General features: G+C 38.9%; 2 protein-coding genes across 3 annotated transcripts in view; one reads left to right on the plus strand and one right to left on the minus strand.

The window, feature by feature from the left end:
- Window positions 1–4555, minus strand: part of SLC25A12 (solute carrier family 25 member 12) — a 47222-nt gene extending 42667 nt beyond the window's left edge. Inside the window, exons 1-2 of one of the 2 annotated variants that reach the window (XM_027911598.1) lie at window positions 4481–4555; window positions 3913–3966 (exon numbers count right to left, since the gene is read on the minus strand). In XM_027911598.1, coding sequence (XP_027767399.1) covers window positions 3913–3966; window positions 4481–4492 — 66 coding nt within the window. In that variant the 5' untranslated portion in view covers window positions 4493–4555. Of the gene's footprint in view, window positions 1–3912; window positions 3967–4334; window positions 4374–4480 lie in introns of those variants that run through there. The other variant, XM_027911599.1, reaches the window with a different exon arrangement.
- Window positions 4556–6473: 1918 nt separating this feature from the next.
- HAT1 (histone acetyltransferase 1) lies at window positions 6474–26456 on the plus strand. Its single transcript, XM_027911602.1, has 11 exons — window positions 6474–6570; window positions 7484–7555; window positions 9587–9662; window positions 11466–11586; window positions 16941–17120; window positions 17357–17478; window positions 17979–18083; window positions 18418–18524; window positions 21018–21169; window positions 22328–22444; window positions 26062–26456. Exons 1-11 carry the CDS (start codon window positions 6564–6566, stop codon window positions 26227–26229), a joined length of 1227 nt encoding a protein of 408 aa, XP_027767403.1. The 5' UTR covers window positions 6474–6563; the 3' UTR covers window positions 26230–26456.
- The last annotated feature ends 1387 nt before the right edge of the window (window positions 26457–27843 follow it).

Raw genomic sequence — 27843 nt, forward strand, 5'->3', positions numbered from 1 at the left:
AGTTTTCCTACAATTTCTAGTAGTAGATATTTTCTGAATAATCATTCTTGATAGTTACTGTAATTATGTTGGAAAACATATATTATTTCTTTTCTCTTTTTGTGAGAAATAAACTTCCAGATTAATTTTTATCCTGAAACAAATTATTTTAAAAATTCACACACATAAAAATAAGATTTTAGTAAATTGAAATGTTATTTCTTTCAATTTTATTAACACTGAATTTCAAAATAAAAATCACAGGCATATTTAAAATTTTATTATTTTGATTTGCATTTGCATTTGATTTGCATTTGCAAAAGTAGTGATTTTTAATTTATTTGTAAAAATGTGTTATGCTTTTCTAAGTCCTAGCAAACAAGCATTCTCTGCAGAAAAAGAAATGTCAATGCCTCCAAACATCCAAAGTGCAACATCTATGCTAGTGAATTCAAACTTCAACTAATGGCCTTTTCCACTGTACGCTGCAGTACCTCGATTCAGATGACACAGCTTTACATGAAAGAGTGTCAGCCCTCAAACAGGCCCTTACTCTGCCAGGGACCCACGGGAACTAGAGTATTAACAATAACATGTACACACAATACCTGTTAAGGTGTAACACTCCATTAAGGTAAAGGGAATCATTCCCATGTCTCATACTTGTTTCACCACCAGTTCAGTCTGGACACACTTTCAGCAGAAAGGAGCTTGCACCAGCATCAGTGCCTGCTTCAGCACCTCCTTACCTTCCACAATACCAGCCCCTCACATCCCCTCATCACCTCTCCCTCTTCCACCCTACAGCTGTGATGACAGCTGTTTGCAAGACTGCACTGTAAACCAGATTACTGAATTTATGCAGAATTAAAACAGATTATTTCCACAAAAATAGGAACAAAAAACAGTGGACAGGAATCCTTTAATTCAGCACTGCTGCCAATATGACAGCATAACGAAACTGTGGCTTTCTTGAATCAACTCTGAAAGGTTCTCTTCTCAGTCGTACACACAAGTGACTGAAAATGCATTATGAAGCACAATTCTGCTGCAAGACATGAAATCCAAAGAAAATGTTATGTATGAAGGACCATCAAACATGCAGAGTATTGAGCATATCTTCAAGAATAATGGATATCAACTGTATGACAGCACAGTGCATATCAAAGACAGTCAAAATCTAAACATCACCATCTTTTTTTCTCCAGATACCAGTGTATCTGAGTTTATTATAAATAATGATCTGTTTTACAAAAAAAATATGTCTAGGAAGTTATATTACAAAAATTTTGAGACAAAAATAATTGACTGACAGATACATTTAGCTCCATATGAGAAGGTCATGGCATTTTGGAAGAGCTTGGCAGCAAGCCAATAAATTAAAGCTTAACAAAGTAGCCAGGCATGTAAATACATTTGTCCTCAAGTTACCTTTTCACCATACAGCTTAAGTCAAGACTCTCTTAGCACAAAATAGGCAAATGTAAAATATAACTTAATATGAATATAAAACATAACACATCAATTAAACCTGTATTTCCCTGGGTCCTCAACGCTATAACACAAAATTCTTATTATACATTTAGAGACTGTCTTGGGTAAGCACTTGACGAATTCGCATGAGACTTTTAAAATTCATCACATAAAATGAACACACAAACCCCCTACTCTAATTGTACAATCTAGTGCTAGGTACACACCACACTTTCAGAAACAATGCTTTGTTTTTAAAATTGGTTAGTTTTCAATTTAAAGGGGGTTTCTACCCCAGTGATTTTATCTGGGCAGAGGAGCGAGAAGTTCCAAAACAGAAGAGACCTACAGGCACTATTAACCTCATGTTTTTAAAATTAAGCTAAGCTATGAGCAAGAGATTCTTAAGCTTCTAAAAGCAAGAGATTTTTAAGCGATGACGGGGAAAGTTTCCTGTATTAAAACTGGAAATTGTTTTGTTTCTTTCTTCACCTTGCTGGAAGAGGTTACACTTGAACTCAGCAGGCAGAGAATAATTCAACTATATTTCCCAAAGGCTGACCGTGTCTTTCCTAAGAGAAAAGAATGAAGGTGCACTAAGAAATCTAGCAACTGTGTTTCTACCTAACTCTTTTATCCTTTAGGGATAATTTGTTATCCAGTATGCTCTTTTATGGTTGTTACTGAAGTTGGTGTTTAGCAAACACCTAAGTTACCTGATGGTGCACAGACTAAAAATTTCAATGCCTGCATTTCATAGTTACAGGATTACAGAGAAATAATAGCACACCTTTTTAATGCAAGTAAAATGTTAGGTTTTTAACAGTTCAAAATAGTAAAAAGAAACATATAGCAAGCTTTTGGAAATCCACTAAAATACCATGTAAACTGGATGGACAGAGGGCACATAGCACTTTAGAAGTCATGCATGAAGAGAAGGAAATTTAAGTACACTCTCTATGATTAAGGTGGATGGTGACGAGGCCTACAGTTCACATCTTCCCTTCTAACCATTTCCAAGGGAAGCCAAATTTAGGAAGGAATGCACGACCTTTAGCTGAAGCTCACAGACAGGCCAGCACTCTCAGCAAAGAGCACAACATATCTGACCCCTGATGGGTGCAACACTACCAGTATTTCATAATAAGGTTCTCTACAACTTAAGTCTTGGAAAGAATGATTCTATTTTGATTTTTTTGAAGCTTGCAACTAAGTTTGATTGCTACTCATTAAACAGAAACACAATTTCAAACTCAATTTTAATCAAATATAATGCCAAATAAACTCTCTTTCTATGCTCTTTTTACTGCAAATCGCAAATACGTCAGGTGAGAGAGAAGAGCATTCATATTTTTTATCCCTCAGAGTATGAAGCAATCCCCAACTTAATTTGCATGTTTCTTAGAAGAAAACAAGGTAAGACATGGAGAAGACCAAAAAGCTGTTATAAAACCAGACCTGCTGCCAGATTGTTAGAAGATTTTTTGCTAGAAATTAAATACTGGGCTTTCCCAGTTTGATGCCAGCATTCTAAGTTTTTGCACTCCAGCAATATTACCAGTGTAATCCAGTATACAAAAGCAAGAATCTGTCAAAATTAGGGTTGGGATATAACATCTCTCACTCAGGCAAAAAGGTTTCTCTGACTACTTGTAATATGTGGAAACTGTTAAATAATACAGTAGAACCAGAAGTTACATGTCAAAAATAATAAACTTTATTATTTACAGTATTAGCTCTAATATTAATTTCATATTCTTAACTTTTTCATAGAGAAAACCTTCTTGAATATACTGCATTAACATTGAGTATAAAAGGAAAAGAAGCTATTTTAGTGATTTTGAAATATCATTGCCCTAACTATGGACCTAAAACACAACTGTTGTTCTTATTCCATACGCCTAATTCAAAGTTCATTATAATAAGTTACAGGTTTGACTTGATTTTCCTTTCTGACTGTGCTTTGCTGCAACTGAGTGGAAAAAGCTTCATGCTCTTACTTATATATATCCTAATTATAAGGCCCTGCAAGGGATAATATTATGAAATACATAAATCTTGAGAAATAAATTTTAAATTCCAAACACGTTGCCAGCAGTCCATCCGTTTGTAAGAGGAACACAAATAAACCCCAAGGACAAAACGTAAGGTAGAATAATTTTTTTAATCTTGGAAAGGTGTTTTTTAAAAATAACAGTAGTTAGTTATAACTATTTGCTTTATAGAAACCTTGAAAATACTTCAGAAAAGTATTTAATATTATAATTTGGAAATAATTAATTAGGATTTGTGTCTCCGGCAGTTTCTGCTCAATCCCTGATAACCCCTTCAATACGCTGTGCCTGCAAAGTGAAGTTTTAAGTATCCCAGCAGCACGACGTGTTTGATGTCACAGCACACTGCTGGGAGGGCAAAAAGCAGAAGTCTGCCACTTAAACAACACTAGACTGATCTTTTTACCTTCAAAAAAATATTTCGTAGTTCGGCAGGGTCCGCTCTTTTGGTTGAGTGCACCTGTAAACAGAAGCAAGTTACTGCTTCGAGAGCCGTGCCGCGGACAGAGCGCCGACACCGCCCGCTGTGAGGGCGGCCACGGGGTGTCCCTTGAGACCCCCAGGCCCAACCCCAGACAGACCGCGCTGTGCTTGCGGGACCGCAGCGGGCTCGGTGCCGGTGACAGCTGTCAGCCCGGGCTGCTTGCGGCAGCCGCGGCACCTGGCCCAGGAATGGCCCCTCGGAACGGCCCTGCCACGGCCCGCGGTCCCGGCCGCCTCCGCCACAGCCCCCGCCACCCCCGGGGCCCCGGCCCGCCCCCCCCCGGCGGCACCGCGGCGGCGGAGGCACCGCGGGCTGCGCTGCCGCTCCCCCGGGGGCCGCTTCACCATCACCGCCGCCGCTCCCCCCGACCCCCCGGGGCTCCCGCAGCGCCGGCGGCCGCCACCGCCTCCTCCCGCCGCCCGCCCGCCCCCGGCCCCGCGCGGGGTCCGCCCGCCTCCTCCTGCCACAAGCGGCGGAGCGGGAGAGTCACCTTGACCGCCATGCTGCGCCCGCCGAGGAGGAGGAGGACGGCGAGGAGGAGGAGCCGCCCGCCCGCCGCGCCGCCGCAGCAGCCGCCGCTTCAGCGCAGCGCTGTGGGGTCGAGCGCCGCGCCCGCCCCGGCCCTGCCCGGCCCTGCCCTGCCCGGCCCGGCCCTGCCCGCTGCCGGACGCCGCCGTTGGAGCCGTCCGGGTGCCGTGTCTGCCCCCACCGAGGCACCGGCGGCGCGGGGCGGGCCCTGCCGGGGGCTGCTGACAGCACCTCCACAGTGCAAAACTCAGCTCCGGTAAATGCTGCTGAATATCATTTCTGGCGTGACAGATGCAGCTGCTCTCTCAAGGGTCAGCTGACCTGTTGGTTCCAAGTGCTGAAATTGTTCATAGTCTGATGTCCTGGAAGCTTGGCTGCAAATTTGTAGTAGCCCCGTATTTCAAACAAAGGAACCAGAGACACAAAGTTGACAATCCTGGCTGGAATTCAGTAACTTCTGACAAGGTCTTTAGCAATAGAGCACACTCATATCTCAAAATGAAAAGCATGCAGGCCACAGCCTCAAGAAAGGACAAGTTCATATGTTGTTTGGACAGTTCGATCACGGTAAGTGCTTGTAAAACCTGGCTTAACTAATACTACATGTTTTGTCTTGCTGTACTATTTCAAGGCCCCAACAAGGTGTCTTTTGTCACATGTCACTGGAAAATATAAAAAGAGCAGATTCTGGTACATATCAAATAGCACAGTGAGATATAAGACTACAGTACAGTAATTGGCAGTTTATAATAGCGGTCACAAAACAATGAGTCACTTTCTAAAGTTTAAAACAACTATTTTTCTCCAGAAAGCAGAACTTTTCTTGGCTATAGGTCAACAAAATTTCTCTGAATATAACTCAGAGTTTACATGCTATGTGCTTATGTCCCAGCTGACAGCAAGAAGTTTTGATAGAAATCTGCCTATTTGATAGGCAGCTGATAGGCATTTGATAAGCATCTGGCCACTAGAGTATCTTGTTCAGCAAGTCCATATATACATATTAATTTCAGAGTGTCACAGTTAAACCCAGCCAGCAGCCAAGCCCCACACAGCCACTCACTTCCCCACCAGCAGGATTGGGGACAGAATCGGAAGGGTAAAAGCTGATAAACTCGTGGGTTGAGTTAAAGGCAGTTTAATAAGGAAAGCGAAAGCCGTGCACACAAGCAAAGTCAAACATGGAATTAATTCACTGCTTCTCATGGCAGGCAGGTGTTCAGCCATCTCCAGGACAGCAGAGCCCTATCACATGGAACTACTTGGTAAGCCTAACACCATCACTCCAATCATCCTCCCTTCCTTCTTTGCAGTTTCTATACTGAGCATGCCATATGGTCTGGAATATCACTGTGGTCAGTTGGGGTCACTTGTCCTGGCTGTGTCTCCTCCCAGCCTCCCACACCCCCCCTCTTCCTTGCAAGTGTGGCAGCACAGAGAACAGAAAAGGCCTTGGCTCTGTGTAAGCCCTGCTCAGCAACAACAGAAACATTTCTGTTTTATTAACCCCGTGTTCAGCACAAATACAAAACACAGCCCCACATCAGCCACTGGGAAAAGTAATTGTTCCATCCCAGCCCAAACCAGCACACAGAGTAACAACCTGTGTTACAAGTACATCAAAAAACAGTCGAAAATGGCAGAGATGTCCTTCACGTGGTGTCTGCAAGAAGCGGTTCAGCAGAACGATTTTTATTTATTTATTTATTTCCTAGCGCCAAAGCTCTGGCTGTTTGCTCGGATGCCGGTCTATGTGGGCGGGGGACGCTGGGCCCGGCGAGGCCGGGGCACGTGCCAGCCCGTGCCGCGGGCACTGCGCATGCGTGCGCCCTCGAGGCGGGGCGGGGCCGGACACGCACGCGAGCGAGCGCGCCAGCGCAGGGCTCGAGGCAGCGCTGGGCATGCGCGCGAATTGCGCGCGCCCCGCGGAGCAGCCATTGGCTGCTGGCCGGATTCCGGCGGGCGGAAGCGGAAGCGTGTTCGGCAGGGCTCGTTTCCGGCGGGCGGGCGCGCGGGTTGGCTCGCGCTGCGCGGGCCGCTCGGCCATGGCGGGTAAGGCCGGGACGGGACACAGGACGGGCTGGGAGGGAGGGAGGGAGGGAGGGAGGGAAGCGCGACTGCCTCTGCCCCTGGCCGTATGTCTGCCCCCCCCCGGCTGCCCGGGCCGTGCTCTTGCTGCGGGGCGTCCCCGGGCTCACGGCCCCCGGGCTCGGTGGTGCCGAGCCGGAGCGTGTCTCTGTGTCCGCGAGTTTCGTGAGGGTGGACAGGGGATTAAAAGCCCGACATTATTTTTACTCTCTAGTTCGCTGACTGCAGTAAGATATATCAGAAATGTCTGGTGATACTTCTGGAAAGAAGGGGGGGGTGTTTGTAAAGCACTTGAAAAATGCCATCAGTGAAACGTCCTCTGTGTTGGATTCTGCTTTGGAAAACAGACTAAATGCAGTTCGCTTGCTTTTTTTCTCCCACATCCGCTCTGGAAGAGCAGTGGTACCCAAATAATTGCCAGTGGTTTCCATGCCACTGCAGTTCGTGAACACCTGTTTGTGAAAATTACTTAATGCAAACACTTAATGTCCTGACCTGTCACTTAAGCAGTTTCTTTTCAATAACATGTTAGACTGAATTCTTAGTTTCATACTTACATTTTAAAATATATGTTTAATTGGTAATAAGTTATAACACTTGATAATTTTATGGTAATATCTCTACTTCTCAGAAACTAAAAGGAGAGATGCTCATCTGTTTTCTAGTTCTTATTTACAGTTCCAGAAAAGCGTTTGAGATATATCTCTGTGTTCTCTATGTTAACACATTGTAGCTTTTCTTAATCTTACTTGTTCAGTGGGTTTGTGTTGTGTGTTTTCTCTGGTTTTACAACCCTTTCTCTAATATGATCTTTGGGTCATAGTGACACATAGATTGAACACCTCTTAAACTTTAAAAAACCCAACTTTTTTTTCAGGACTTACTGCTATGGAGAAGAAGCTGGCAGAATACAAGTGTAACACAAATGAAGCCATTCAGCTGAAGCTAGGTAATGTCCCTTTTTAAATGCTGTACAATTGATATTGGAGTATTTTAGCGCCTTCCTAAGAAAGTTTCTTATACTTAAATTCATCTAGGTATTAATATGTCCTTGTTAATGTGAACATGCGACTCAAGAAGGAAATACATGGTCTAGTTTGCTAAGACTACTGGAATTCAAGTACAGCTCTAGAAATTCAGTCCTATCTCTGCATGATATTCAGCAGTTTATTAGCGTGTTACCAGAGTGCATTGGAATTACATCCTCTTTTTTTCTTGAAGCATTTGTTATCTTCTTGAGTTTCCCTTTTCTTCTGTAATCCTTGTGACATGGTGTGGTCCTAAGTATGTGTTGATTTCGTGGTGACCATTAGCAGCAGAAATAATTTCTTCAGGGTTACAAATATCTAATTATATATTTTATCATCTTTCCCCTTCCTCTTTCTTTGATGGGGAGGGGGGGAAATAAAAGCCAGAAGGGGCTAAAAAGTGTTGTTGGGTTGGGGTTTTTGCTGCCCTCCCCATGTGACATCTGGATTACACAAGGTATTTTTAGTGAAATTTGTTTAAAATCTGAAGAGAAAAGATACTTTTCTTTTAAGAACTGTTTATTGCTCTCTCTAGCTAATTTGCTTACTAGGATACTGAAAATACAGTTGGAATTAAAGAACTCTTGCTGGACTTGCTTACATCTTAAACTTACCTACAGCTGTAATAACTTGAAGAATAAGGTGTCTCTGTCTGATTTTTAATCTTTGCAGCCCCTCAGCTGTTTGTTGCCTTGAGCAGTACATGTATCTTAATTTATTAAGAAAGTTGAAGTAATGAACCTGTTAAGCGCTTTTCAGAACTATTACCACTCTGTTCTGTACAACTTAGTAGCATTTTCAGTATACAAGGAATGGCTTGTGAGCCAAAATGTCATTATAAGCAAAGTATTTAAGTTTTTCAGCCACTATAATTATGAATATTTTTCTTCCTCTGAAACATTATTTCAAACAATATTTGTATTACTAGACCGAATGTTTTATTTTTCTCTTCCACCTTTCTAAAGAGATAACAAGGAATGAGAGATAATGACATCTGAATAATGACATCTGAATGAATTTTGTCTAGAAATCCAGTTAAGAGTTACAGCCCTTCCAATTCTAGGCCTTCTTTTTAAACTGCAAATACATAGAATGTTTAGGAATCAAGTTTCTCAGTGTTTTAAATTTTTTTTTTCTAGAAAATCCTACTTTAATCTCTAATTTCATCCACTAACAAATCATATATTTAATGATGGAAGAACTTCTGTCGTAATTGCTGTGGAGCAACTGCTGTAATTCCATAAGCATGAATAAAATGCTTGTTTAGTAAGCTACTGAGTTTAAATAGATGCCATTATAGTGAATGTTTTTACATTACCAGAAAAGGTCATGTTTATTACTAGGCTTTAAAGAAAAGTAGAGTCAGGAAGAAAAAAAAACACTAAGCAATATTGGTACAAGTACCAGTATAATGTTGTTGCAGCTATTTTGTATATATTCATGCTGATTCTCCAAGATTTTGACTTGGATATAAATAAACATAAACATTTCTTTCCAGTCATCACTCCATGAAAATCATCTACAGGGAAGTGTTCTCACCTGGATCTAGGAGAAGAATGACAGAAGGAGAAGGCAACATTGATTACATGATTGATGTGTTTATTGTAGGAATAGCCTGCTGGGCAGTGTCCTCAGTGTTCCAGATGAAGTTAAAGGCAGCACTATTCAGGAGTTCCATGTATGAAACATATACATGTCTGCATCTGTGTCAGTTTCTCAGTTTTATTCTGATTAGTGATTTGACATTCTCAGGTCAATAACGTGCACCTAAACTGTACAGGATGTCTTCATTTCATTTGTGTGTCAGTCTAATGTAGATAGTTTCTTAATTGAAGTTGTCTCTAGCAGAAGAAGGCATGAACAGCTACCAGGGCATCTGTGTCTAAACAAACCAAAGCTGACGACTTGGTCATGCTCTTTTATTCTTTTTTTTTCCCTTCCCCCCCGCCCAGTTCGCTTTCCTGAGGATTTGGAGGATGACAACACAACATTTAATCCAGAGTACAGCCATCAGGTGTTTGGAGATGAGTAAGTAAAGTTTCTGTAGTCTAACTTACAGGTACAGAAGGGAAGAGTTGCTTCCAAATTGTTAGAAAACAAGAAATCCTGCTATAACAAGTACAGGAGGACAATTGCTGCCCTGGTCCTGCTGGCCACGCTACTGCTGATACAGGCCAGGACACTGTTGGCCTTCTTGCCCACCCGGGCACACACTGGCTCATGTTCAGCTGCTGCTGACCAGCGCCCCCAGGTCCTTTTCCACTGGGCAGCTTTCCAGCTGCTCTTCCCTGGGTCTGTTGTGCTGCAGTGGGGTTGTTGTGACCCAAGTCCAGCAGATCAACGTTCTGCCCAACTTGGTGTTGTCTGCAGGCCGACCAAGGGGACACTTGATGTCCTCATTCAGGTCACTGATAAAGATATTAAGCAGGGCTGGCCCCAGCACTGAGCCCAGGGAGCACCACTTGTGACCGGCTGCCAGCTGGATTTAACTCCATTCCCCACCACTTTCTGGGCTTGGCCATCCAGACAGCTTTTTACCCAGTGAACAGTGCACATGTCCAAACCATGAGCAGACAGTTTCGCCAAGAGAACGCTTTAGAAAGGGTGTCAAAGCCATTACTAAGGTCAAAGTAGAAAAGCATTGTTTCTTTTATTTAAAGTATGCTGACTTAATTAGTACTTGTAGGGAAGTCAGCCACTTTGTCCCCAGTGCTAAAGTATAATTTCATATTTTCGGTAGAGTGATATTCAAAAATCTGGCCATAGTTAAAAAAAAATCAACAACAAGCCCAACTTACTTAAGAAAATCCAGATGCACATTTCTGTGGACTTCTTGAAATAGTTATGTTTCTTAATTTCCATTTCCTTTTAAAAGCATTCTGAGTACTCCAGTAAGGATTAACTATGTATATTAATTGTAATAAATTAGTTACACTATTACACATCTACAGCTATTATTGACAATAATTATAATTCTAGTAATGGGAGAACTCTCCAATCTGTTAGTCTAACAAACAAGCAAATTCTTGTTCTGGAACTTATATTTCAAGTTTTAAATTATGAACGTGCTACCATAAGCGAAAAATCCCAGTTAAAAAAAAATTCAGCTATGCCTTAAAATAACAAAAGTTGGCCTGTTACTTGGTGAACACTACTATTTTCTCGAGATATTTGCCAGAAAAGGAATTCTCTATACTTCATAAGAATATAGAGTTTGTGTTCAAGCAGCTCATATTTTCAAGGTATAGAAAAGGCTTTTGTACTGCTTTTGTTTTTTGGTTTTTTTTGCATTTGCTCAGTTCTGATGACGTTGGATAACTAAATAGAAACTGTCAACCAATAACTGCCCACATAGTGCTATGTCTTGTTATCTGTGTTTTGTGCAGTATAAATTGAAGTAGTTCATTCCAAAATGTTAATACTACGCTGCAAAATAATTTTCATAAGTGTTATTAATCAATTCATAAATACCTGTTAAAGAGTTTAAACTATTGAAAAAATACAGTTTTAGCTATTTTTAGTTTATACAGTATTAGCTATTCCAGGTATTAGCTATTTCTCTCCTGAGCTGTTACGGTAAGGGCACAGACTTGCCTTGCTGAGTTCAGAAATATGTTGTATTTCTCCACTAGAGGAGCAACACGGTAGCAATAGTGTAAGTCATTCTCTCTGTCTGGATAGTGCACATCCAGTTTGGCTCCCTTTTCCTATTAGGAAGCTTACTCTACCTTACTGGGAAAGATTATGTGAGCTTCCGATGAGATGAAAGCACTGTGATGGGAATATTCTGCTTTGCGTAGAGTTCCTGATTGTTCTTTTCTCCTTTCTCAGTGAAGTTGCTTTTGGCTACAAGGGACTGAAGATCCTTTTGTATTACATCGCTGGTAACCTGTCGACGTTCTTCCGCATTGAATACTCATCGAAAGTAAATGAGAAGTTTGACTGTGTGGAGGTAAGTGTAGGTGTGCTTCTGCATTGACATGGCATTTAGAAGGTTTACTTACTTGGGCATGGACAGGAATTCTAAGTTTAGTAATATCCCACCAAAACATGATTTAACTTAAAAGTAAACAAAAAAAGCTTCCTTTGTTGCTAAGCTGTAAAAGATCTTTGGACTTCGTTTATGTGTTTTCCCCTTCTTTGACTCCAGTGCCATCAAAACTGTGTCAAGCAGTACAGTGAGATGTGAGGTGCTAATACCAAAGCCAGTTCCACAAAAACCCCTCAACTTGGCAAGTCTGTATTTTCACATTAACTGAGTCCAGGAGGAGGACTAGCATTAGAGATTTCTGTAAGCACTTCATGAGGTAGTATGTGTGTCTCTTTAAATGTAGAGGATAAGTAAGGCAGAAAAGAGATTAAAAACTTGTGGACAGGTATCATGTGCGCTTTACATCTTAAAAGAATATGATATATAATTATCTGCAGGGCTTTTTGTTTGTTTGTTTGATTGATTTTTGCCTACAGGTTTTCTGAGCTTATAGAATACTTGTAGAAAAGATTTATTTTCTCTCCTACTGTCTGTATGCTCTCAGAATATTCTGAGAATATTCAAGCTGTTTAAGTTACTAATTTCAAATTCATTGTAGTTTATTTAAATAATTGCAAGGAGAGGCCTATTGTAAAGCAAAAAATACATTGGAATTACTTTAAATGAATTTTAAAGATTTGTCCTTCCTTATTCTGAAGGGGTTTTAGACACTTAGCCTGTTGAATTGTCTGAAATACTTTCAAGGCTAGACCAACGTATCTTAGGAGTGAAAGGTCATGTGAAAGGTTTTTGGAAATAAGGGAAAAGGAAAGCTGTTGGCAATGTAGTAAACATTAAAATCAAATGGTCCAACCTTTCACCAGTGTAATTTTGTAATTATCACAACAGGAATCCACACCATAGCACCTTTTTACTCACACTCTATTTTCTGTAAAAATGGCAAACCCACTTTACTTTTCTGGAGGTACAAGAAAGGTAAACAAGGTCTGTCTTGCCCTAAGCATACTGAAACTTTTGATTGCTCAGAATGGTTGCTTTTTTCAAGCCCTGTTTCCTATACTGAATTATTCCTCCAATTGCTTAAGGGATTGAGATGAAGACAAAAGAGAGGATCATTTTGAGCGAGGCTTCTCTGTGCTTTCCAGAGCATTTACAGGCTTTGACTGGATGAGAAGAATGTGGTTGCTTACCCTTTGCTTTCCTTGGTGTTACTAGCACTGTACATTCAAATAGGCTGCTCACATTGCTGTATCTAAACCTTTGTAGAAAAAAAGACATGGCTGTAATCAGTCTTGCTCTGCGTTTGTATTTGCCATCAGTTTAACCACCTTAAGGTATGAATGCATTTGCAGAGATTAAGACATAAGCTGTCATTACAGCAAGATGTTAATTTGAATGCATATTAACATTTATTTTTCTCAGTTAACTGTTTGTTTGCTGATCTCTGTTCCTTGAGGATAATTATACTAAGGCAGATTATCCACATGACAGGTAATCTTTGTGCTGTGAATAGATGGTGTTTAGGAAAGGACAGCAGTTTCTACCTTTAACATAACTGGTTACAAGTAAGATGTTGGTTTTAATGCTCCACAAAGTTATTCACAGCTTAGGATTTTGTATCTCAATGCCCACACAAGCCCATCAATGTTAGGTGGTTTTATTCTGCAATATTGAGTTTGTTTTGATTATTGCTAAAAGCAGCTGCTACAATCCCTGCTAGGGACTGACAGAAATACTTATCCCAGTACCTCTATTTATTTTTTCCAAGATGTTTTTGAACATAAGGAAAAGATACAATCCAGAAATGTCAAGAGACAGAACTCCAGTCATATTTATACATCTGAACATGATTCAGCTCCATCTTTATTGAGGAAGGCTCAGCAAACTATGATTATGTTTTGAACAGAAGTTGGCACTTCATTTAATGAAAATAGACATAATTTTCCCTTGGGTAAAGTTGATTCTTTCAAATATCTGAAGAGAAGCTGCTTTCTTCTAGTGTAAATATAATAGCACTGACCTCTGAGTTGCTGCTTTGAGATTTGCAGCTGTTTGAATATTTTCCTTTTCATCTTCATTTTATGATAGGGTGGAGAAAAAGTATTTCACTAAACTCTATATCTTGCTTTGCAGCTAATCTATACATTTACAGACTTTTATACAAAAGTTAATAAAAAAGTGTTATTTTAATATTTGGCATATTTTTCTTTTTTTTTGTGTAATACTGCTGCTGACTCCATTGCTCCCCACTGAAATACATGCATGTAATTGTTAAAGAAATTCAGCTTTTAAATATGCTTCTATAATTATTTTAAATTCAGTCACTTTAAAACGGCATCTACGTGGAATACAAATGTCATAGCTGCCTGTCAGTACAAGAATAATCTCTGTATTAAAATTATCCAGGCTCAAATGCAATGTACAAAGACATTACTCACTTTAACAGTCCTACTAGAAATCAAGTGTAGTTACAAGCTTATACCAAATTCCCTGTCATCACCACACATGATTCTGATTACAAAGGTAATACATCACAGGCAGCACTTCCATGAACCAAAAGCTCAACAGTTCTTGGCTGGTTTAGTTCAGGTTTTTGCATTCTTCATTGTGTGTGGCTTTGCCTCTTAAACATTGCTGGAGTAGTCAAAAGGATTGCTTTTCTGAAGAGAAACTTATGTGCCATTGTGTGCATCCGTTCCTGTTGGTAAGTTATGAGTGGAATTAACCTCCCAGCAATATCAAGGAAATACACAAGGGAAGGCAGTAAACAAATTCTGGTAGCTCCTTGGATTATGAGCACCTCCGAAGGGTTTGGAAAGGGTCTACAAAGTAATAAATGTTTCTGTTAAAAAGTACAGATGTTAATGAAACATTATTTTTTATGTTGTTGATGTGTCAAGATTCCAGTATTCCAGGACTTACTAACTGAAAATTGGATCACTTAAACTTCTGCCACCACTCAAACTGAGGATTCTGGGATTTGCTCTGTAAGAGAGAGAAATCCTGTTAACCCTAAAAGTAACTCAAGACTATATTTTCGTTTCTTAAATTATGTCAGATCCCATTTCAAGGGGAGAGAATTTTTAGGAGGCAGTAGGTGAAAATATGTTGTAATAGTATAGAACCAAGAAGTGTTATCTAGTGCTTTATCTGCTAAGTCTCTGACATCTTTTAATCCTTTCTATTTCTTTGAAAGTAAGATTTTTCCTGCACTGGCTGCTACCTGGCAGCCAGCAATGGATGTGTTATCTTACAGGCTTTCAGCAAGTGAAAGTTTGGCTTCCTTCTCACCTCTGATGAAGGAACTTAGAAATATGAGGGGGAATAAAATTACTTAAAGGTTATTTATATAGTACCTCATACTGTATATTCACCTTTTTTAGATAGCTTCAACATAGCCTGAGGTACTGAACTGATGCTTGGGAGTACTGTTTTAATTCTAGAGAATTTTTACACGCCTATTTCAGCTATATAAAATGAGTCACTATGAATTCTTAAATGTGGTTCCTTACAGCTCTATAAGCAGTGTGGACCAAGATCTGTGTAAACATTGCATTTGCATGGTTAAAAAAAGAGTAATTTCTAAAATGTATTCCATATAAATATGTTTTTTAATGTAATTCATTGATTCGGAAAAATTGGGTGATTTTATGTAATGCATTTAAATCAGTAAGTATAAAGAAAATGTTTTAGTTAATATTGGTCTGTGAAGAATAGCAAAGGCTCCAATAAATTATCTTTGTTTTGGGAACGAAATGGATGTAAAGACTGTACATGTTTTAACTTGGTTCTTACACCAAGTATTGTAGAGCTGTATTTTAACTGCTTAATAGCTCTCTCTCCAAATATAAATATAAATGTTGGTAGTACCAAATCATTAAGAATAAAACTTGTTTGTGCTGAGCTAAATCCATCTTTCTCTACAATAAAACTGTAACTGAATGATAAAGTGCTATTCATTTGCAGGTGCATTGCTTCTACTTAAGGGCCCATGGTTGAAAGGACAGGAATTAGTAGCATGTTGTATTAGCCTTTTGTAGTGTATTTTGTTCTAAGCATCTTAATTTCCCTGTTTTGAATGCTAAGTAGCAAGGGTCTTGGTTTTGAACTAATACCCATCATGCATGTAAACGGTGTGAAAGAGCTGCTTAGTAAGTTAACACAAAGTGTTCTTGTGTCCGTCCTTGTGGAAATAGATACAATACAAACATTACAGCTGAACTCACGGCAAACTCCATTAAGTAAAAACCTGGATTCATTGTCTAGAGGAAAGTTTGAATTGAATGTAAGCTCATTTTGTTCAATGTAATGTCAGGCTTTTCGGGGTTGTATTGAGGAGAACGGTTTTGTTAAGTTGAGACCAATTCATTAAGTTTTATTGCCTGGTGAGAAGAAGTAATACGTTATTGTGAAACTTCATCAAATATTCATGGTTAAAAAGAAGTTGTAAATGTATTCAATCAAGTGGTCTTCTGGGGGTCTGAAAAGGATTATGAAGTCTGCTCAGCTGATAGTCTCTAACTTTCACTTTGGTTATCTGAAAAGAGTAATCTCTGAATTAAATTTTGGTGTCAGAACATTTTGTCTTTCAGAGTACGTTAGACTAGAGGTCAGATTTGCCAACAAGTATTCTTAAATTGTACTATTTTATGTCAAACTTTGTTTTCAAAACTGTCTTTTATTAGAATGTGGGAAGTGGTTGTCTAAGTTTGTGATGTGTTTTGCAGTTGATCCTATAGACAGGCATTTCAAGCAGGGGGAACATAAGAATGCAAGAGTGTGCTAGCTGTCACTTTTCTGTTTGGGAGCTACCATTTTTGATCTCTGTCCCTTTTTCTCTGCTTAGTTCTGCATTACCTAATAGTTATTGCAAGCTGTTTGTTTGGGAACCTGAGTTCTACAAGGCTGTGTTGCATAGCACAGTCTTGGAGAATTGCTGTCTGGAAAGTCTAGTTTCTGAATGTGCTGCACTTACAGAATAGCTATCAACACGCTTAGACAAACTTGGACAAGTGTGGCAATCTCTAAACATAATAGTGTTCATGAACTCATGCTGTAACCAAGAGCTTTTTGATGCTTACAGTGACTGGATTGTGACCTTTCTGATTTCACCAGTGCAGCTTCTTTACTTGCTGGAAGGTCACAACTGAACAACAGGAATGCTTCCCTTCTTTTTTTTAGTGTTTGTTTGTTTGTTTAATTACTGGTAGGCCATATCATCTCTCATATATTCATTTCTTATAGCACAATAATGACATCAGTGGTTTTTTTTTTTCTCATCCTCCACTAATCCTGCCCCTTTTTGTAATCTGCAGGCAGATGATGTTGAAAGTAAAATTAGAGAAATTATTCCGCCTGGTTTTTGTACAAACACAGATGACTTTGTGTCTCTGCTGGAGAAGGAGGTCAACTTCAAGCCCTTTGGAATGCTGCTACACACATATTCTATCCATAATGAGGAAGCTGGTGAAGATATAACATACCAGATATACAAGGTATGAAAAATTAGGCTGAACGTCTGCTTTTGAGCAACCAAATGCAATTTTATTTTGCAGGGATGCACTTTCTGTAATGATTCAACTATGGTATATAAATACCATCATTTTATCCATTTATTAATTATTGTAAACTTGCCTTTTTAATATCCAAGAGTTTAATTAGGTTTTGCGTAATTTTTTTCCTCTTACATCTGTGGTGGGTTTCACCTGACTTCTCCTGGCTTTTTCCCTAGGCTGACATGACATGTCCAGGCTTTCGAGAATATCATGAAAGGCTTCAGACGTTCTTGATGTGGTTTATTGAAACTGCTAGCTTTATTGATGTAGATGATGAAAGATGGAACTACTTTCTAGTGTAAGTACAGTTCTAAAGCAACAGTGGACCTTATTACCTCCACAAAGCCTGCATTTTAATTGTGGCTGGCCAATTATTGGAGCAGTATAATGATATTTTTCCCAGGAAAGAAAAACCATTGTTTATGAGGCTTGAGTTTTCCTCCATTATGCTTTGGGAAAGCTTGAGAATAGAGCTGAATTAAATGCTGTTGTCCGTTAGAGCCCTGAATGTAGGCTTAAACAGTAAAATGAGCTTTGCCTGTGTTTTCTTTTACTTGCCACCTATTCATCTTTATAATAGGCAAGTGCACTGAAGTGCTGTAAAGAGGCCTGATTTATCCAAGTTGCTGCACACCAATTAAGTGAATTGTACATTCAGAACATAGCAGGTGTACCCATTGGGCCCTCACAGAGTAGCTTGCTGACACTGAAAATTCAGTTGGAGAATGGAAAAGAAAATGGACACTGCATGGGAGCGCGACTGTAATTGACCTGCTTGGCTTTCTGTTTTATCTGCAGATTTGAGAAGTATAATAAGGATGGAGCTACGCTCTTTGCGACCGTAGGCTACATGACAGTCTACAATTACTATGTGTACCCAGACAAAACCCGGCCACGTGTAAGGTAATTGGCGGTGTAACTCGTGCCTTGCCTTTTATTTCAGAAGAGGGAACTGCTGAAGTTCCCAATACTTGTTTATAATGGTGTTGATTTGTTTAAAAAAATCCCCATTATTAGCTGTCTATGCACTGATTTATTTCATTGTTTCCTTCTTGAAGTGGAGGGAATCTCAAACAAGTTTGGAATATTTAACAATTTTAAGACTGTATTGAAAATTACATTTTAACATGAAGCTTGCTACGCATACTTTAATCTAAAATGAAATACCATTTTGTTTTTAAGACTTTATATTTACAAATGCATAATTTGAACTGATAATGCATTCCTTTGTCTGTAGTCAGATGTTGATCTTGCCACCATTCCAAGGAGAAGGCCATGGTGCTCAGCTGCTTGAAACAGTTCATAGATACTATATGTCTTCTCCTACAGTACTTGATATAACAGGTTTGTATTACATTTTTAATAAGCAACTTGTAGCATTCACAGGTTGTTAGCCCACAAGCTAACTTCTGTGTTCATTTGTCAGAATTACGCAGCCTTTTGAAGATTCAGCTTCTGCTCCATCCAGCATCAATAGTACCCCAGTTTACAGAAGTGTATATAATGTAGCTCCTTAAATACTTTACTTAGAGAGCAGCACACCAGGAAAATTCCATCCCTGGCATGAACGGATTACCAGCTAATTAGCCATTTTATTGTGAGATACACAGCTGAGTTTGCCAAGAGACCAAGCTTTGTCAAATTCCTTGTTCAACTTCCTCCTGTTAGCGAAAACTCAGACTTGGGAAGGGGCACATATTCATCTAACCAAAATAGCATATTAATATTAGTGTGCAAGATGAAAGTTTACAGACAGTTAAAGTCCATAGAGAATTTATGCTCTTGGAGCACACGTTGCTGGCTGAAGGCATCTTCACAGATGTGTGCACAAATACCTAAAAATAGTAGATTATTGAGAAAATGGCAGAGGGGATAGAGGGTGTATGTGCATAACAAAAATAAGAGTAGAAATTGCCACAAGCGTGACATCTATCCTGTGGTTTCAAGTCTAGCACAGGAAGAAATGCAGCAGAAACACAACTTGATCATTCAGTTCTATGTGCAGTCTCATCTTGGTTAGAAATAACTCCCCATTCTACTTAAAACACAGTAGACTGCTTGCTTCATAATGCATTGTTGCAGCATAATCATAACAAAAGGTAATCCACCTCATAATTTTAATCCAGTTCATGGAAACTCAAGGAGGAATAACTTTGTTTATGCAACAGGAAATCATCTGCATCACGCATTTACTTTTTCCTTTTAATAGTAACAAAGCTTTAACGGAGGATGAATAAAGTCTTAACATGGTACTACATAAATAATTTAACATATGCATGGCTCAGTGCCTTAAATGCAGGGGTTGTAGCAACCAGTAAATGTGCACTAGAACAGGGTTTAATTTTTTTACAGAATGAAGCAGGAGAAAGCTTACAATATTCTACATGTCATTCAAGGCTCTTACAGATTTATTTATTGTCCTTTTGAGCGGGAAATTTGGCTGGACAATTTTGATATTGTCAGGATATTTAGTTACAAATCATCTAAAATTGGGAGGTAAAGCCTTTAACCTTTCTGAAAAGAAGTAACCTCTTTGAAAGAGCTAACAGTTTATTAAAAAACTTTGGGGTTTCACATTAACAACAAATATTTTCTTCTGCTTATACCTTGTCATCCTGACAACAAGGAAATGTGTGCTGATAGTGCGTACTGTACAGAAACTGCCTCATGTTTCTCTTAACTAATCTGAGCTCAAAGGAATGGAGTTGATTAACTTTAGTGCAGCTTCTCCAGTCTCTTTTGGAGAGTAAGGCTATAAGGTTTGCCATACCAGATTAGGCCACTCATGCACAAAGCACTTTAACTGATCCAATCATCATGAGCATCCTCCAACCAAAAAAATAGTTGTACAGTGCTGCACATACATAACAAAAACTTCTATCCCAGTCCTTGGTAACTTTTTTTTCCTTTTGATCATCCTGAAACTGCAAATTTCAACTATTTTTAGTGTTCCTCAAAACCATAGAAAACCACAGGTGGGGTATAAGCTGGTTAGCAATAAACTCAACAGGGCTACTTCATGCAAAAATGAGGGTTGGGGGGAAACACGGGACACTTTGATGTTAACTGAGACTAGTTCTCAGCTTTGGTGTTTTCTTCTTAAAGCAGCGATTTTGATAGCTATGCTACCATTTTACGCAAAATGGAAGTAACTTGAAATTGTGGTCAGCTGTTGCTTAGGTCCTTCCAGCCTTTTAATTTTGGATAATTGTGTCCTTTGGGTCCTTCTACCTTTTCCTGTCTTCCTTGCTACCATAGACTATAACTCGTGGTCAGTACATGTCTTCAGGTAGCCTACTTGTGTACAGTGGGATATTTTCACCAGTCTTTGTCCACGTAATTTGTTTGTGTTTTAGTAGTTCTGCCACTCTGTAAAATACAGAATAGATGGAGGATGTAAGAAAAAAGGTTTTATACACAGAGTAGTCATCTTTTCCCAGGAAGGTAAATGGGATTGAACATGTATGTTGTCAGTTTCTTATAAATGCATATAATATAATACTGTACAACACTGCAAACACAAAATATTACAAGTTTGTCTTTCTGTGACTTGCTTGATGTCTGCTGTCAAACACCTAAACCTTTGATAGTAGTACTTAAAATTAATTAAACCCAGTTATTTATATCACAGAATCACAGAATAGTCTTTGAGTTGGAAGGGACCCACAAGAATCATCGAGTCCAAGTCTGAAATGAATGGCCCATGAGGGGATCAAACCCACAACCGTGGTGTTACACTGAATGCTGCATCTGCATTTGTTGTCCATAGTTCTTTGTAGTTACATCCCAGAGATGAGAAAACAAATAATGCTGATAGGCTTTTTTTATTCTTTCTAGCTGAAGATCCATCGGAAAACTATGTGAAGCTAAGAGATTTTGTTCTTGTGAAACTCTGTCAAGATTTGCTGTGCTTTTCCCCAGTGAAGTTAATGCAGGGTTTCAGTCAAGAAATGGTGACGGAAGCTCAACAAAAACTGAAAATAAATAAGGTACTAAATCAGAACTGTTGTAGTTGGACATATTCTTATCGAAGTAGTAGAATAACAATTTAAACTTAGAAATGGAGACTTCGAATTTAAACACTATCTGTATCTGAAGAATCTGTAGATAACTAACTATTGGTTTTAGATAAATGCCTTTTTTAGTTACAAGTTCTCTTGTAATAGAATTTTACATGGTTTTGATGTCTTTTAAGTGTATTTATGTAAATAATAATTGTTGTTTTGGGAATAAACGGGCAGGGAAGACGCGCTTCCGAGGGCTTAGCAAAGGCCCAGGGCATGTGCCGAGGCGCTGGGATTTCTGCCCGGTGCTGCCAGGGCGAAAGAACATGCCCCCTCTGCAGTGTGGGTAAAGAGGGGGAGTAGCTGGGACTCTCTAGACAGCTGTGGTAAACAGCTGCTACTACAGCAACTCTAAACACTTGGAGAACTAAACAGGTAAACTGAAAATTAAATTTGCTGGTAATCTCAGTAAGTTATTAAACTCCTTTGTGACTGTGGTAATGAAATGGCAGAGTTGCTTAAAAAAATGTACTGGAATGTGGTCTTAAATTCTGCTTTCATACAGATGCAACTTCTGGAGTTTTTTCTCCCCACATGTCATACTATCTGATAGGGATACCAAAAGCACTTCTGTTTTTCCATTTACTGAATAATTTTCTTCCCTAGTAAACAGAAAACTTTAAATATTTTTCATTTTCATATTTAGAACATCAGAGGGCCTTCTGAAAGGCAGTAGGTATATGAAGATTATTAAAATTAGCAAAGTAGATACTGTTTGATGTTGTTTAATGTCACTCCAGTTCCAGTCCTTCAGTTCTTTGAAGTATTTTTGGACACTGGTTTTTGGGCTTTCTGCTTTTTATCAACAGCAGGTCTTGGAAGCACATCTACAGCTGGTGCAGCAGTTTGAGAGAACAGACACTGGCTGCATGGAAGAAAATGGTTTTGAAGTTAAAAGAAGAATGTTTATTCATTTAACCCAGCAGATGGGAGGATAGATTTGACAGGGGCTCTGTCCATGCCTCTGATTGTCTTCTGATAGGTTGAGGAACTACTCTAATATTTCAATATTTCTTCACTTTGAGTTGTGTTGAGTGATCTCTTCATTCAGACGTGGTTTTTATTCTCCTTTCTGTTCTTTAGCAACACACAAGACGAGTCTATGAAATTCTCCGATTGCGTGCAACAAATATGGGGGATGCGGAACAGTCCAGGAGCTACCGGTTGGACGTTAAAAGAAGACTGATTGGCCCCTATAAGGTGTATATAACTTAAGTATCATTTAATACTTTTTTCAAGGCTAATTATACTTGATTTTACTTTCATTTCCATAAATGTAGTTGATGCCAATTATGTTGCCAATCAACTACTATTAGTTATGCAGTGTTCAACTGGCACGTGTACGGATGAAGAGATCCTTCGTACATTGCAGTGCTAAAGATCCTGTGTTTAGCTCCTGACTGTTCCCTGCCCAATTCCAGCAGGAGGTTACTATTAAGCTTATGCTCTCTAGCTACAAGTGGCATTATGCCCACTTAAGTTTGAGAGGAAAAAATTGTCAATTTCTTGAAAGGCTAAAAATATATCTTAAATAGATAAGCCAAAAATTTGAAGAGGTAAATGCTGTAGTAAGTTTATACTGCAGGCCAGGTAATAGGTAATAGTTTAGATTCCTGTTCTACTTGTTAGCTAGGTCTTAACAAAACAGCTTGCTAGAAGTCATCAACATAGAACTCTGTGCAGATGGAATATACAGTAATTTCAGCAGTAAAACTCAAGCAAATACTAAACTAAGTACAAAATAATTTTCTTAGTTCCTATTAATTATGCGTTCCTGGATCTTCAGTACAGTTGGTCTGTGTTGCATAAACTGACTCTTTGACATAAAAGTTGAAAAAATTATATCCTAGTTGCTAATGGCATCAGTCTTTGACTCTTGATACAAAAAGACCACAAATAAATCCAGATTTATTGCTATACCTGGCACATTAAGTACTCTCATCAATTGGATACTTGCTAAGCAAACCAAAATGCTGTTGAAGAAAGAGTATGAGGAGTACCTCGCTTAGCTTGCAAGCCTTCCTAAAGCAGCACTTACCCTGTTATACCACAATAGCAAAACTTTGATTATGGTCATGTTGGGCTTGTGGGGGCTGTTAGCAGAAATGAGAGCCCAGCACTGTATTAAATCCTTGTCTGATCTGGAGATAACACCATGTCATGCTGAGTGGCAGGATATTAATCAATACATTTCCATGAGTGTCTTGTCTCATTTGTTAAAGTTCACTCAGTGTCCACTACAAATAATGTGACTTTTCAGCAAACAGGACTATTACGTGGTTTCGCTTCATTCACTCAGCACTGAAGTCCTGTGGGGAAATCCAAAATTCCATAAGCAATTCTATTGCTTCCAGAACGTGTTTCCACTTCAGTCATTGCATGCAATAAATGCACGGATACTGAATGTATTTTGTATCGCTAGATATGTAATATTACTGCTTTAGAACATTGCATTTCTAATTTTTCTGTTATTTCAATGAGGATTCAAAGGAATCCTTAGAGCAGCCAACACCTTTTTCCCTTATTTTAAGTTTCACATTCTGAAATAGTCATCTTGTTTGTGATAGTTCTACCTAGTACACAGCTTACTCGTACACTCATTTTAAACAATTTCCAATAAATTTTAGTCACAGTGCTGTTTTCAGAAAATTTTCAGAAATAAAATTAAACTAACTTTTAATATATAGAGGTAATTTGGAGGGAAGGGGAGCAAACTTTAATAAACAATCAGGAATATTACTACATTCTCTAATATTGTAATCATTATTTCCTGGCTAACAGTAACAGTAATAAAAGTAAATGTGGAAACTTCAGGGAAAAACCATCTAATACATCTATTCCTATTGAATTCTTCACATTAGCAAGGTTGCTAAAAGTACTGAGACTTTTATGTATATGGCACCACTAGGTTGGAATGACTGATACAGCAGGTATGTTGCTCTCTGTATAAGCACTACTAATACAGGAAATAAAAGATTTGTTATATTAGTGAACAGGGTACTACTAAGGTAGTTGGAGGGTGAGCAGCTTGTGAAATTTCAATTTCACTGTGGCTCCTCTGTTTCTAAAGAACTGTGATTTTGATTGTTTGATGATAATTTGATTTTGGCACTAGTAGACTGTGCTGGTGGACGTGTCTCCTTGATCATGCCTTTGTTCTTCATGTCATCCCCATTGGGAGTAAATACCACTGCCGTGCTGATACTTTGTTTGGGTTTGCTGCTTCAACAGAATATACTTTTCTGCCCAGCCCAGTAATTTGGTCACAAAGAATCCTCTTGAAACTGCCCAGGTAAAATGTTACTGATGGCAGGTTTCAGAATCTTGTGTGCCTGGATATGCTGGCAGTATGTCTGGAGGGAAATAGATATTGAAACAACTGGTTATCTGAAACATGCAAAGGGAGCTTGCTTTTTACCAGGAATCTGAAACTTAGAGATGGCCTAACGCTACAGCATCAGATATAATGGGCATTTAAAAGCTGACACCCTTTTTTCAGAGCTAATATTTATAACCTAAACAGATATTCCTGTTAATTAAGCAGACTTTGAACTGATCTAGAATAAGAAGGTTTTAGTTTTTCTAGTGACAGAAGCTTGGACAGAAGGTACTCATCTCTATTTTGATTTGGGCAACTCATCATGTTTTGAATATCTTATTCATTTTCACTAGACAGAGCTAACATGAGTCTAAAGCTTGAACATCTATGCTGCTTTTGACATCCTTTCTACAAGGAAAGGTTTCTTGATTATTGGCCAGAAATGTGCCTGGAGGCCTCATCAGGACTTAAGTACAGAACCTCCTTTTCTGAACTGAACTTTGCCTGTCTGTGGAGTCTGTGGGAGATTATAAAAGCTTTTCTGATCTTACTCATTTACAGTTTACTGTGGTCTCCACTGCTCCTTCCTGACCCTCAGCATCAACCACAGAAAGAAAACAAATATTCCTTTGAGAGAGAATTGTAAAATTAGAGAACAGAAGGAGTTTGATTTTGAGACTGATGGTAGAAACAGTTTGGTGAAATTTTGTTGATTCCCATGACACATAGGCATTGCAAAGATTTATTGACAAGATGCCAGGCATACATAATGTCTTTTTTTAAAGAAATGTTGAATGACGTTCTGCTTTTACAAAGCAAGAGAAGAATGAAGAATGAAAAGTACCTAAAGAACTATCTATTCAGAAACAGATATCAGCTGTATAAAAGTGTATCTGGGAAGAGGAAGTACAGATGCATTTTGAGGTATTTTTAAGAAACAGGTAAAAATATCATGTGTGACACAGCAAGGATAACTCATCTTGCTGTACAAATACACTTGTGCTTGTAAATAATCTTATTTCATTTCAACGTTGTTACTGCTAGTGCCTGGCAATCATTACTTGAATAATTTGTTAAAATTTGTGAAACTTCATCTGTATATAGGAGGCTTAAAATTAGTTTTTGATAGTTATGGGGAAATTAGTTGGCTGAACAGCCACATAGTGGGACACCAGTGTGATTAATGTCAGTGTAGAACTAAATATCCTGGTCATTTTTCTGCAGTCAAGTTTTTCATGCCATACATCTTCAGTAGTAAGTGTACTGTTAGACCTGATCTGTTTGGTTAAGGAAAAAAAATTGAAACTTTTTTAATTTACTAGTTTATTGGTAATACAGAAACTATAAGGCTTTAATAGATGTACTAATCAAACACTGTTACTGCTTTTCTTGGGATTAGGGACATCTTAAAGAACTAGATACTGAAATTTAATAAATTTTAATACCATATTCTTGATAATTATTGTTGTGTCAAACTGCTATTTGTTTGATTGCTTAGAAAAAACAGAGAGAACTTGCCAAGATGAGACGGTGTCTAAGACCAGAGGAGATGACTAATCAGTTGAACCAAATAGACCTAAACATGCAGCGTGAGCAGTTAGAAGACAGCTTCCAACAGCTCCTTTCAGATTACCGAAGAGTCCTAGAACGACTTGCACAAGCGTGAGGATCCTGCCTGGACAGGAACTTGCAGATTTCTATACAGTGTTGGAAAGCACATCCTTAATTGCCACTAACTGCAAAAAATCTCATGTGACGTTTTAATCACATTAAAGGTGACTTGTGTTTCTGTGCATTTTGAATATTTTCTATTTTTGTGTTGTAGATTTAAAAATGTTGTACTTTAGGTTTGGGGGCACTTCTTGATGAAATAAAACAAAGTAGATTCTCAGATACAGTGTCACTTCAGTTGTATGAATTTTCTTTTATCCTTCTGTTTTGCATCAAGATTTAATAGATACCTGAATAGTAAGTTCATGTATAAACTTAAGCAATCTCTTAAATTTCTCCTAACTTGATTCTCCTCAGGCTGTTCTACTTGGGTGCTGTTGTACAGCATAGGGCCTGTGCTCTCTTGGGTTTAATGTCACACGAGCAGGTTGTGAGGGTGGTTCTGTGCCCTCGCTGGTGTGCATCCTGAGTACAGGCTCTTTACCTTTTCCTAAAAGTGGATCCTGCTGCCATAAGCAAACGGACCCATTCTGTTTAAGCCTTGTGAGTGCCTTGTAAGAACTCAGGTAGCACTTCTACTAGTGGAAGAAACATAAACCTGTAGGAAGCAAGTGCCTTTATATTGTTTCTTGATTCTATTCTGCTATCTATTACTTCTCAGACTAGAGATTGGTTCTTAAATAATCCTGTCTGTGCTCCCTCAAAGGAATAAATTATGTTATCCTTTCTGGTAGTTCAGACTTCAGAGGACTTAATCAGAATAAGAATCACTGGAATTTATTAACCATGTTTCATGGTCCTAATAGGATTCAAGTCCAGCTTCCAAAACTGGAGTTTATAGATCGTCTGATGTGATGTAGAGAAAATGTAGTATTTTTCAAATATTTAGAATCTGGGGGGGTGTTGTATTTTTTGTTAAATTCTTTTTAGAAATTTTAATTTTTCTGGGTTAGGATATCTTGTCTATATGATATGTCTTTGATTCAAATCTATCATACTAATCAATAGTAACAATTGTTAGAGGATCTTCTCTGATTGTAGCAGTAAGCCAGAGGCTAAGCTGAGGGACTTGGAGGGTTGGCATCGGGTTTTTGGTTTTGTTACATTGGTTTTGGTTTCTTATTAAACGTGTTCAGATGGTGGTGATAAGCCAGAAGTGGGAAAGCTGAACTGAAGAATTGTGCTTAAATTTGGTTCCTGCATAGAGGTCCCAGATGCTTCTGGGGAAGCCTGCACTAACACTCCCTGAGCTGTTGCATTGCTAAGGCTGAGGCCACTCGTGAAGAAGCGTAAGCCATTTAAGAACCTGTAGGGCTGACAAAAAGAAACACTGCCTAATGCCTGTTTGCCCTTTGAGAAATTACAAGGTGCAGTCTCAAACCAAGCTCGGTTTCTCATTTCAGTATGGTCTTGGGAGCTTTCTAAGCTGTTGGGATGGGCCTGTGGACAGCAAAACTTACAACCTGGTTTACAGAAACTATTCTGTTACTAATTCTCAGCACAAAAGATAAACAGCCTCTTAGATGTCTAGAAACTCTAAGGATAAAATCCTTCCCCTCCTACAGCTTTCCTTCTGCAGCTCTGCTGCCAGGAAAGGCCATGTGAGTAC

Source organism: Empidonax traillii, unplaced genomic scaffold, assembly GCF_003031625.1.
Source record: "Empidonax traillii isolate 1590-97213 ecotype Southwest subspecies unplaced genomic scaffold, ASM303162v1 scaffold33:size3420811, whole genome shotgun sequence".
Lineage (NCBI taxonomy): Eukaryota > Metazoa > Chordata > Aves > Passeriformes > Tyrannidae > Empidonax > Empidonax traillii.

Excerpts from the sequence above, each read along its gene's own strand:
- HAT1 (XM_027911602.1), top strand. Across the intron at positions 18,525-21,017 it reads TACAGTACTTGATATAACAG|CTGAAGATCCATCGGAAAAC; the intron begins GTTTGTATTACA and ends TATTCTTTCTAG. Across the intron at positions 21,170-22,327 it reads AAAAACTGAAAATAAATAAG|CAACACACAAGACGAGTCTA; the intron begins GTACTAAATCAG and ends TCTGTTCTTTAG.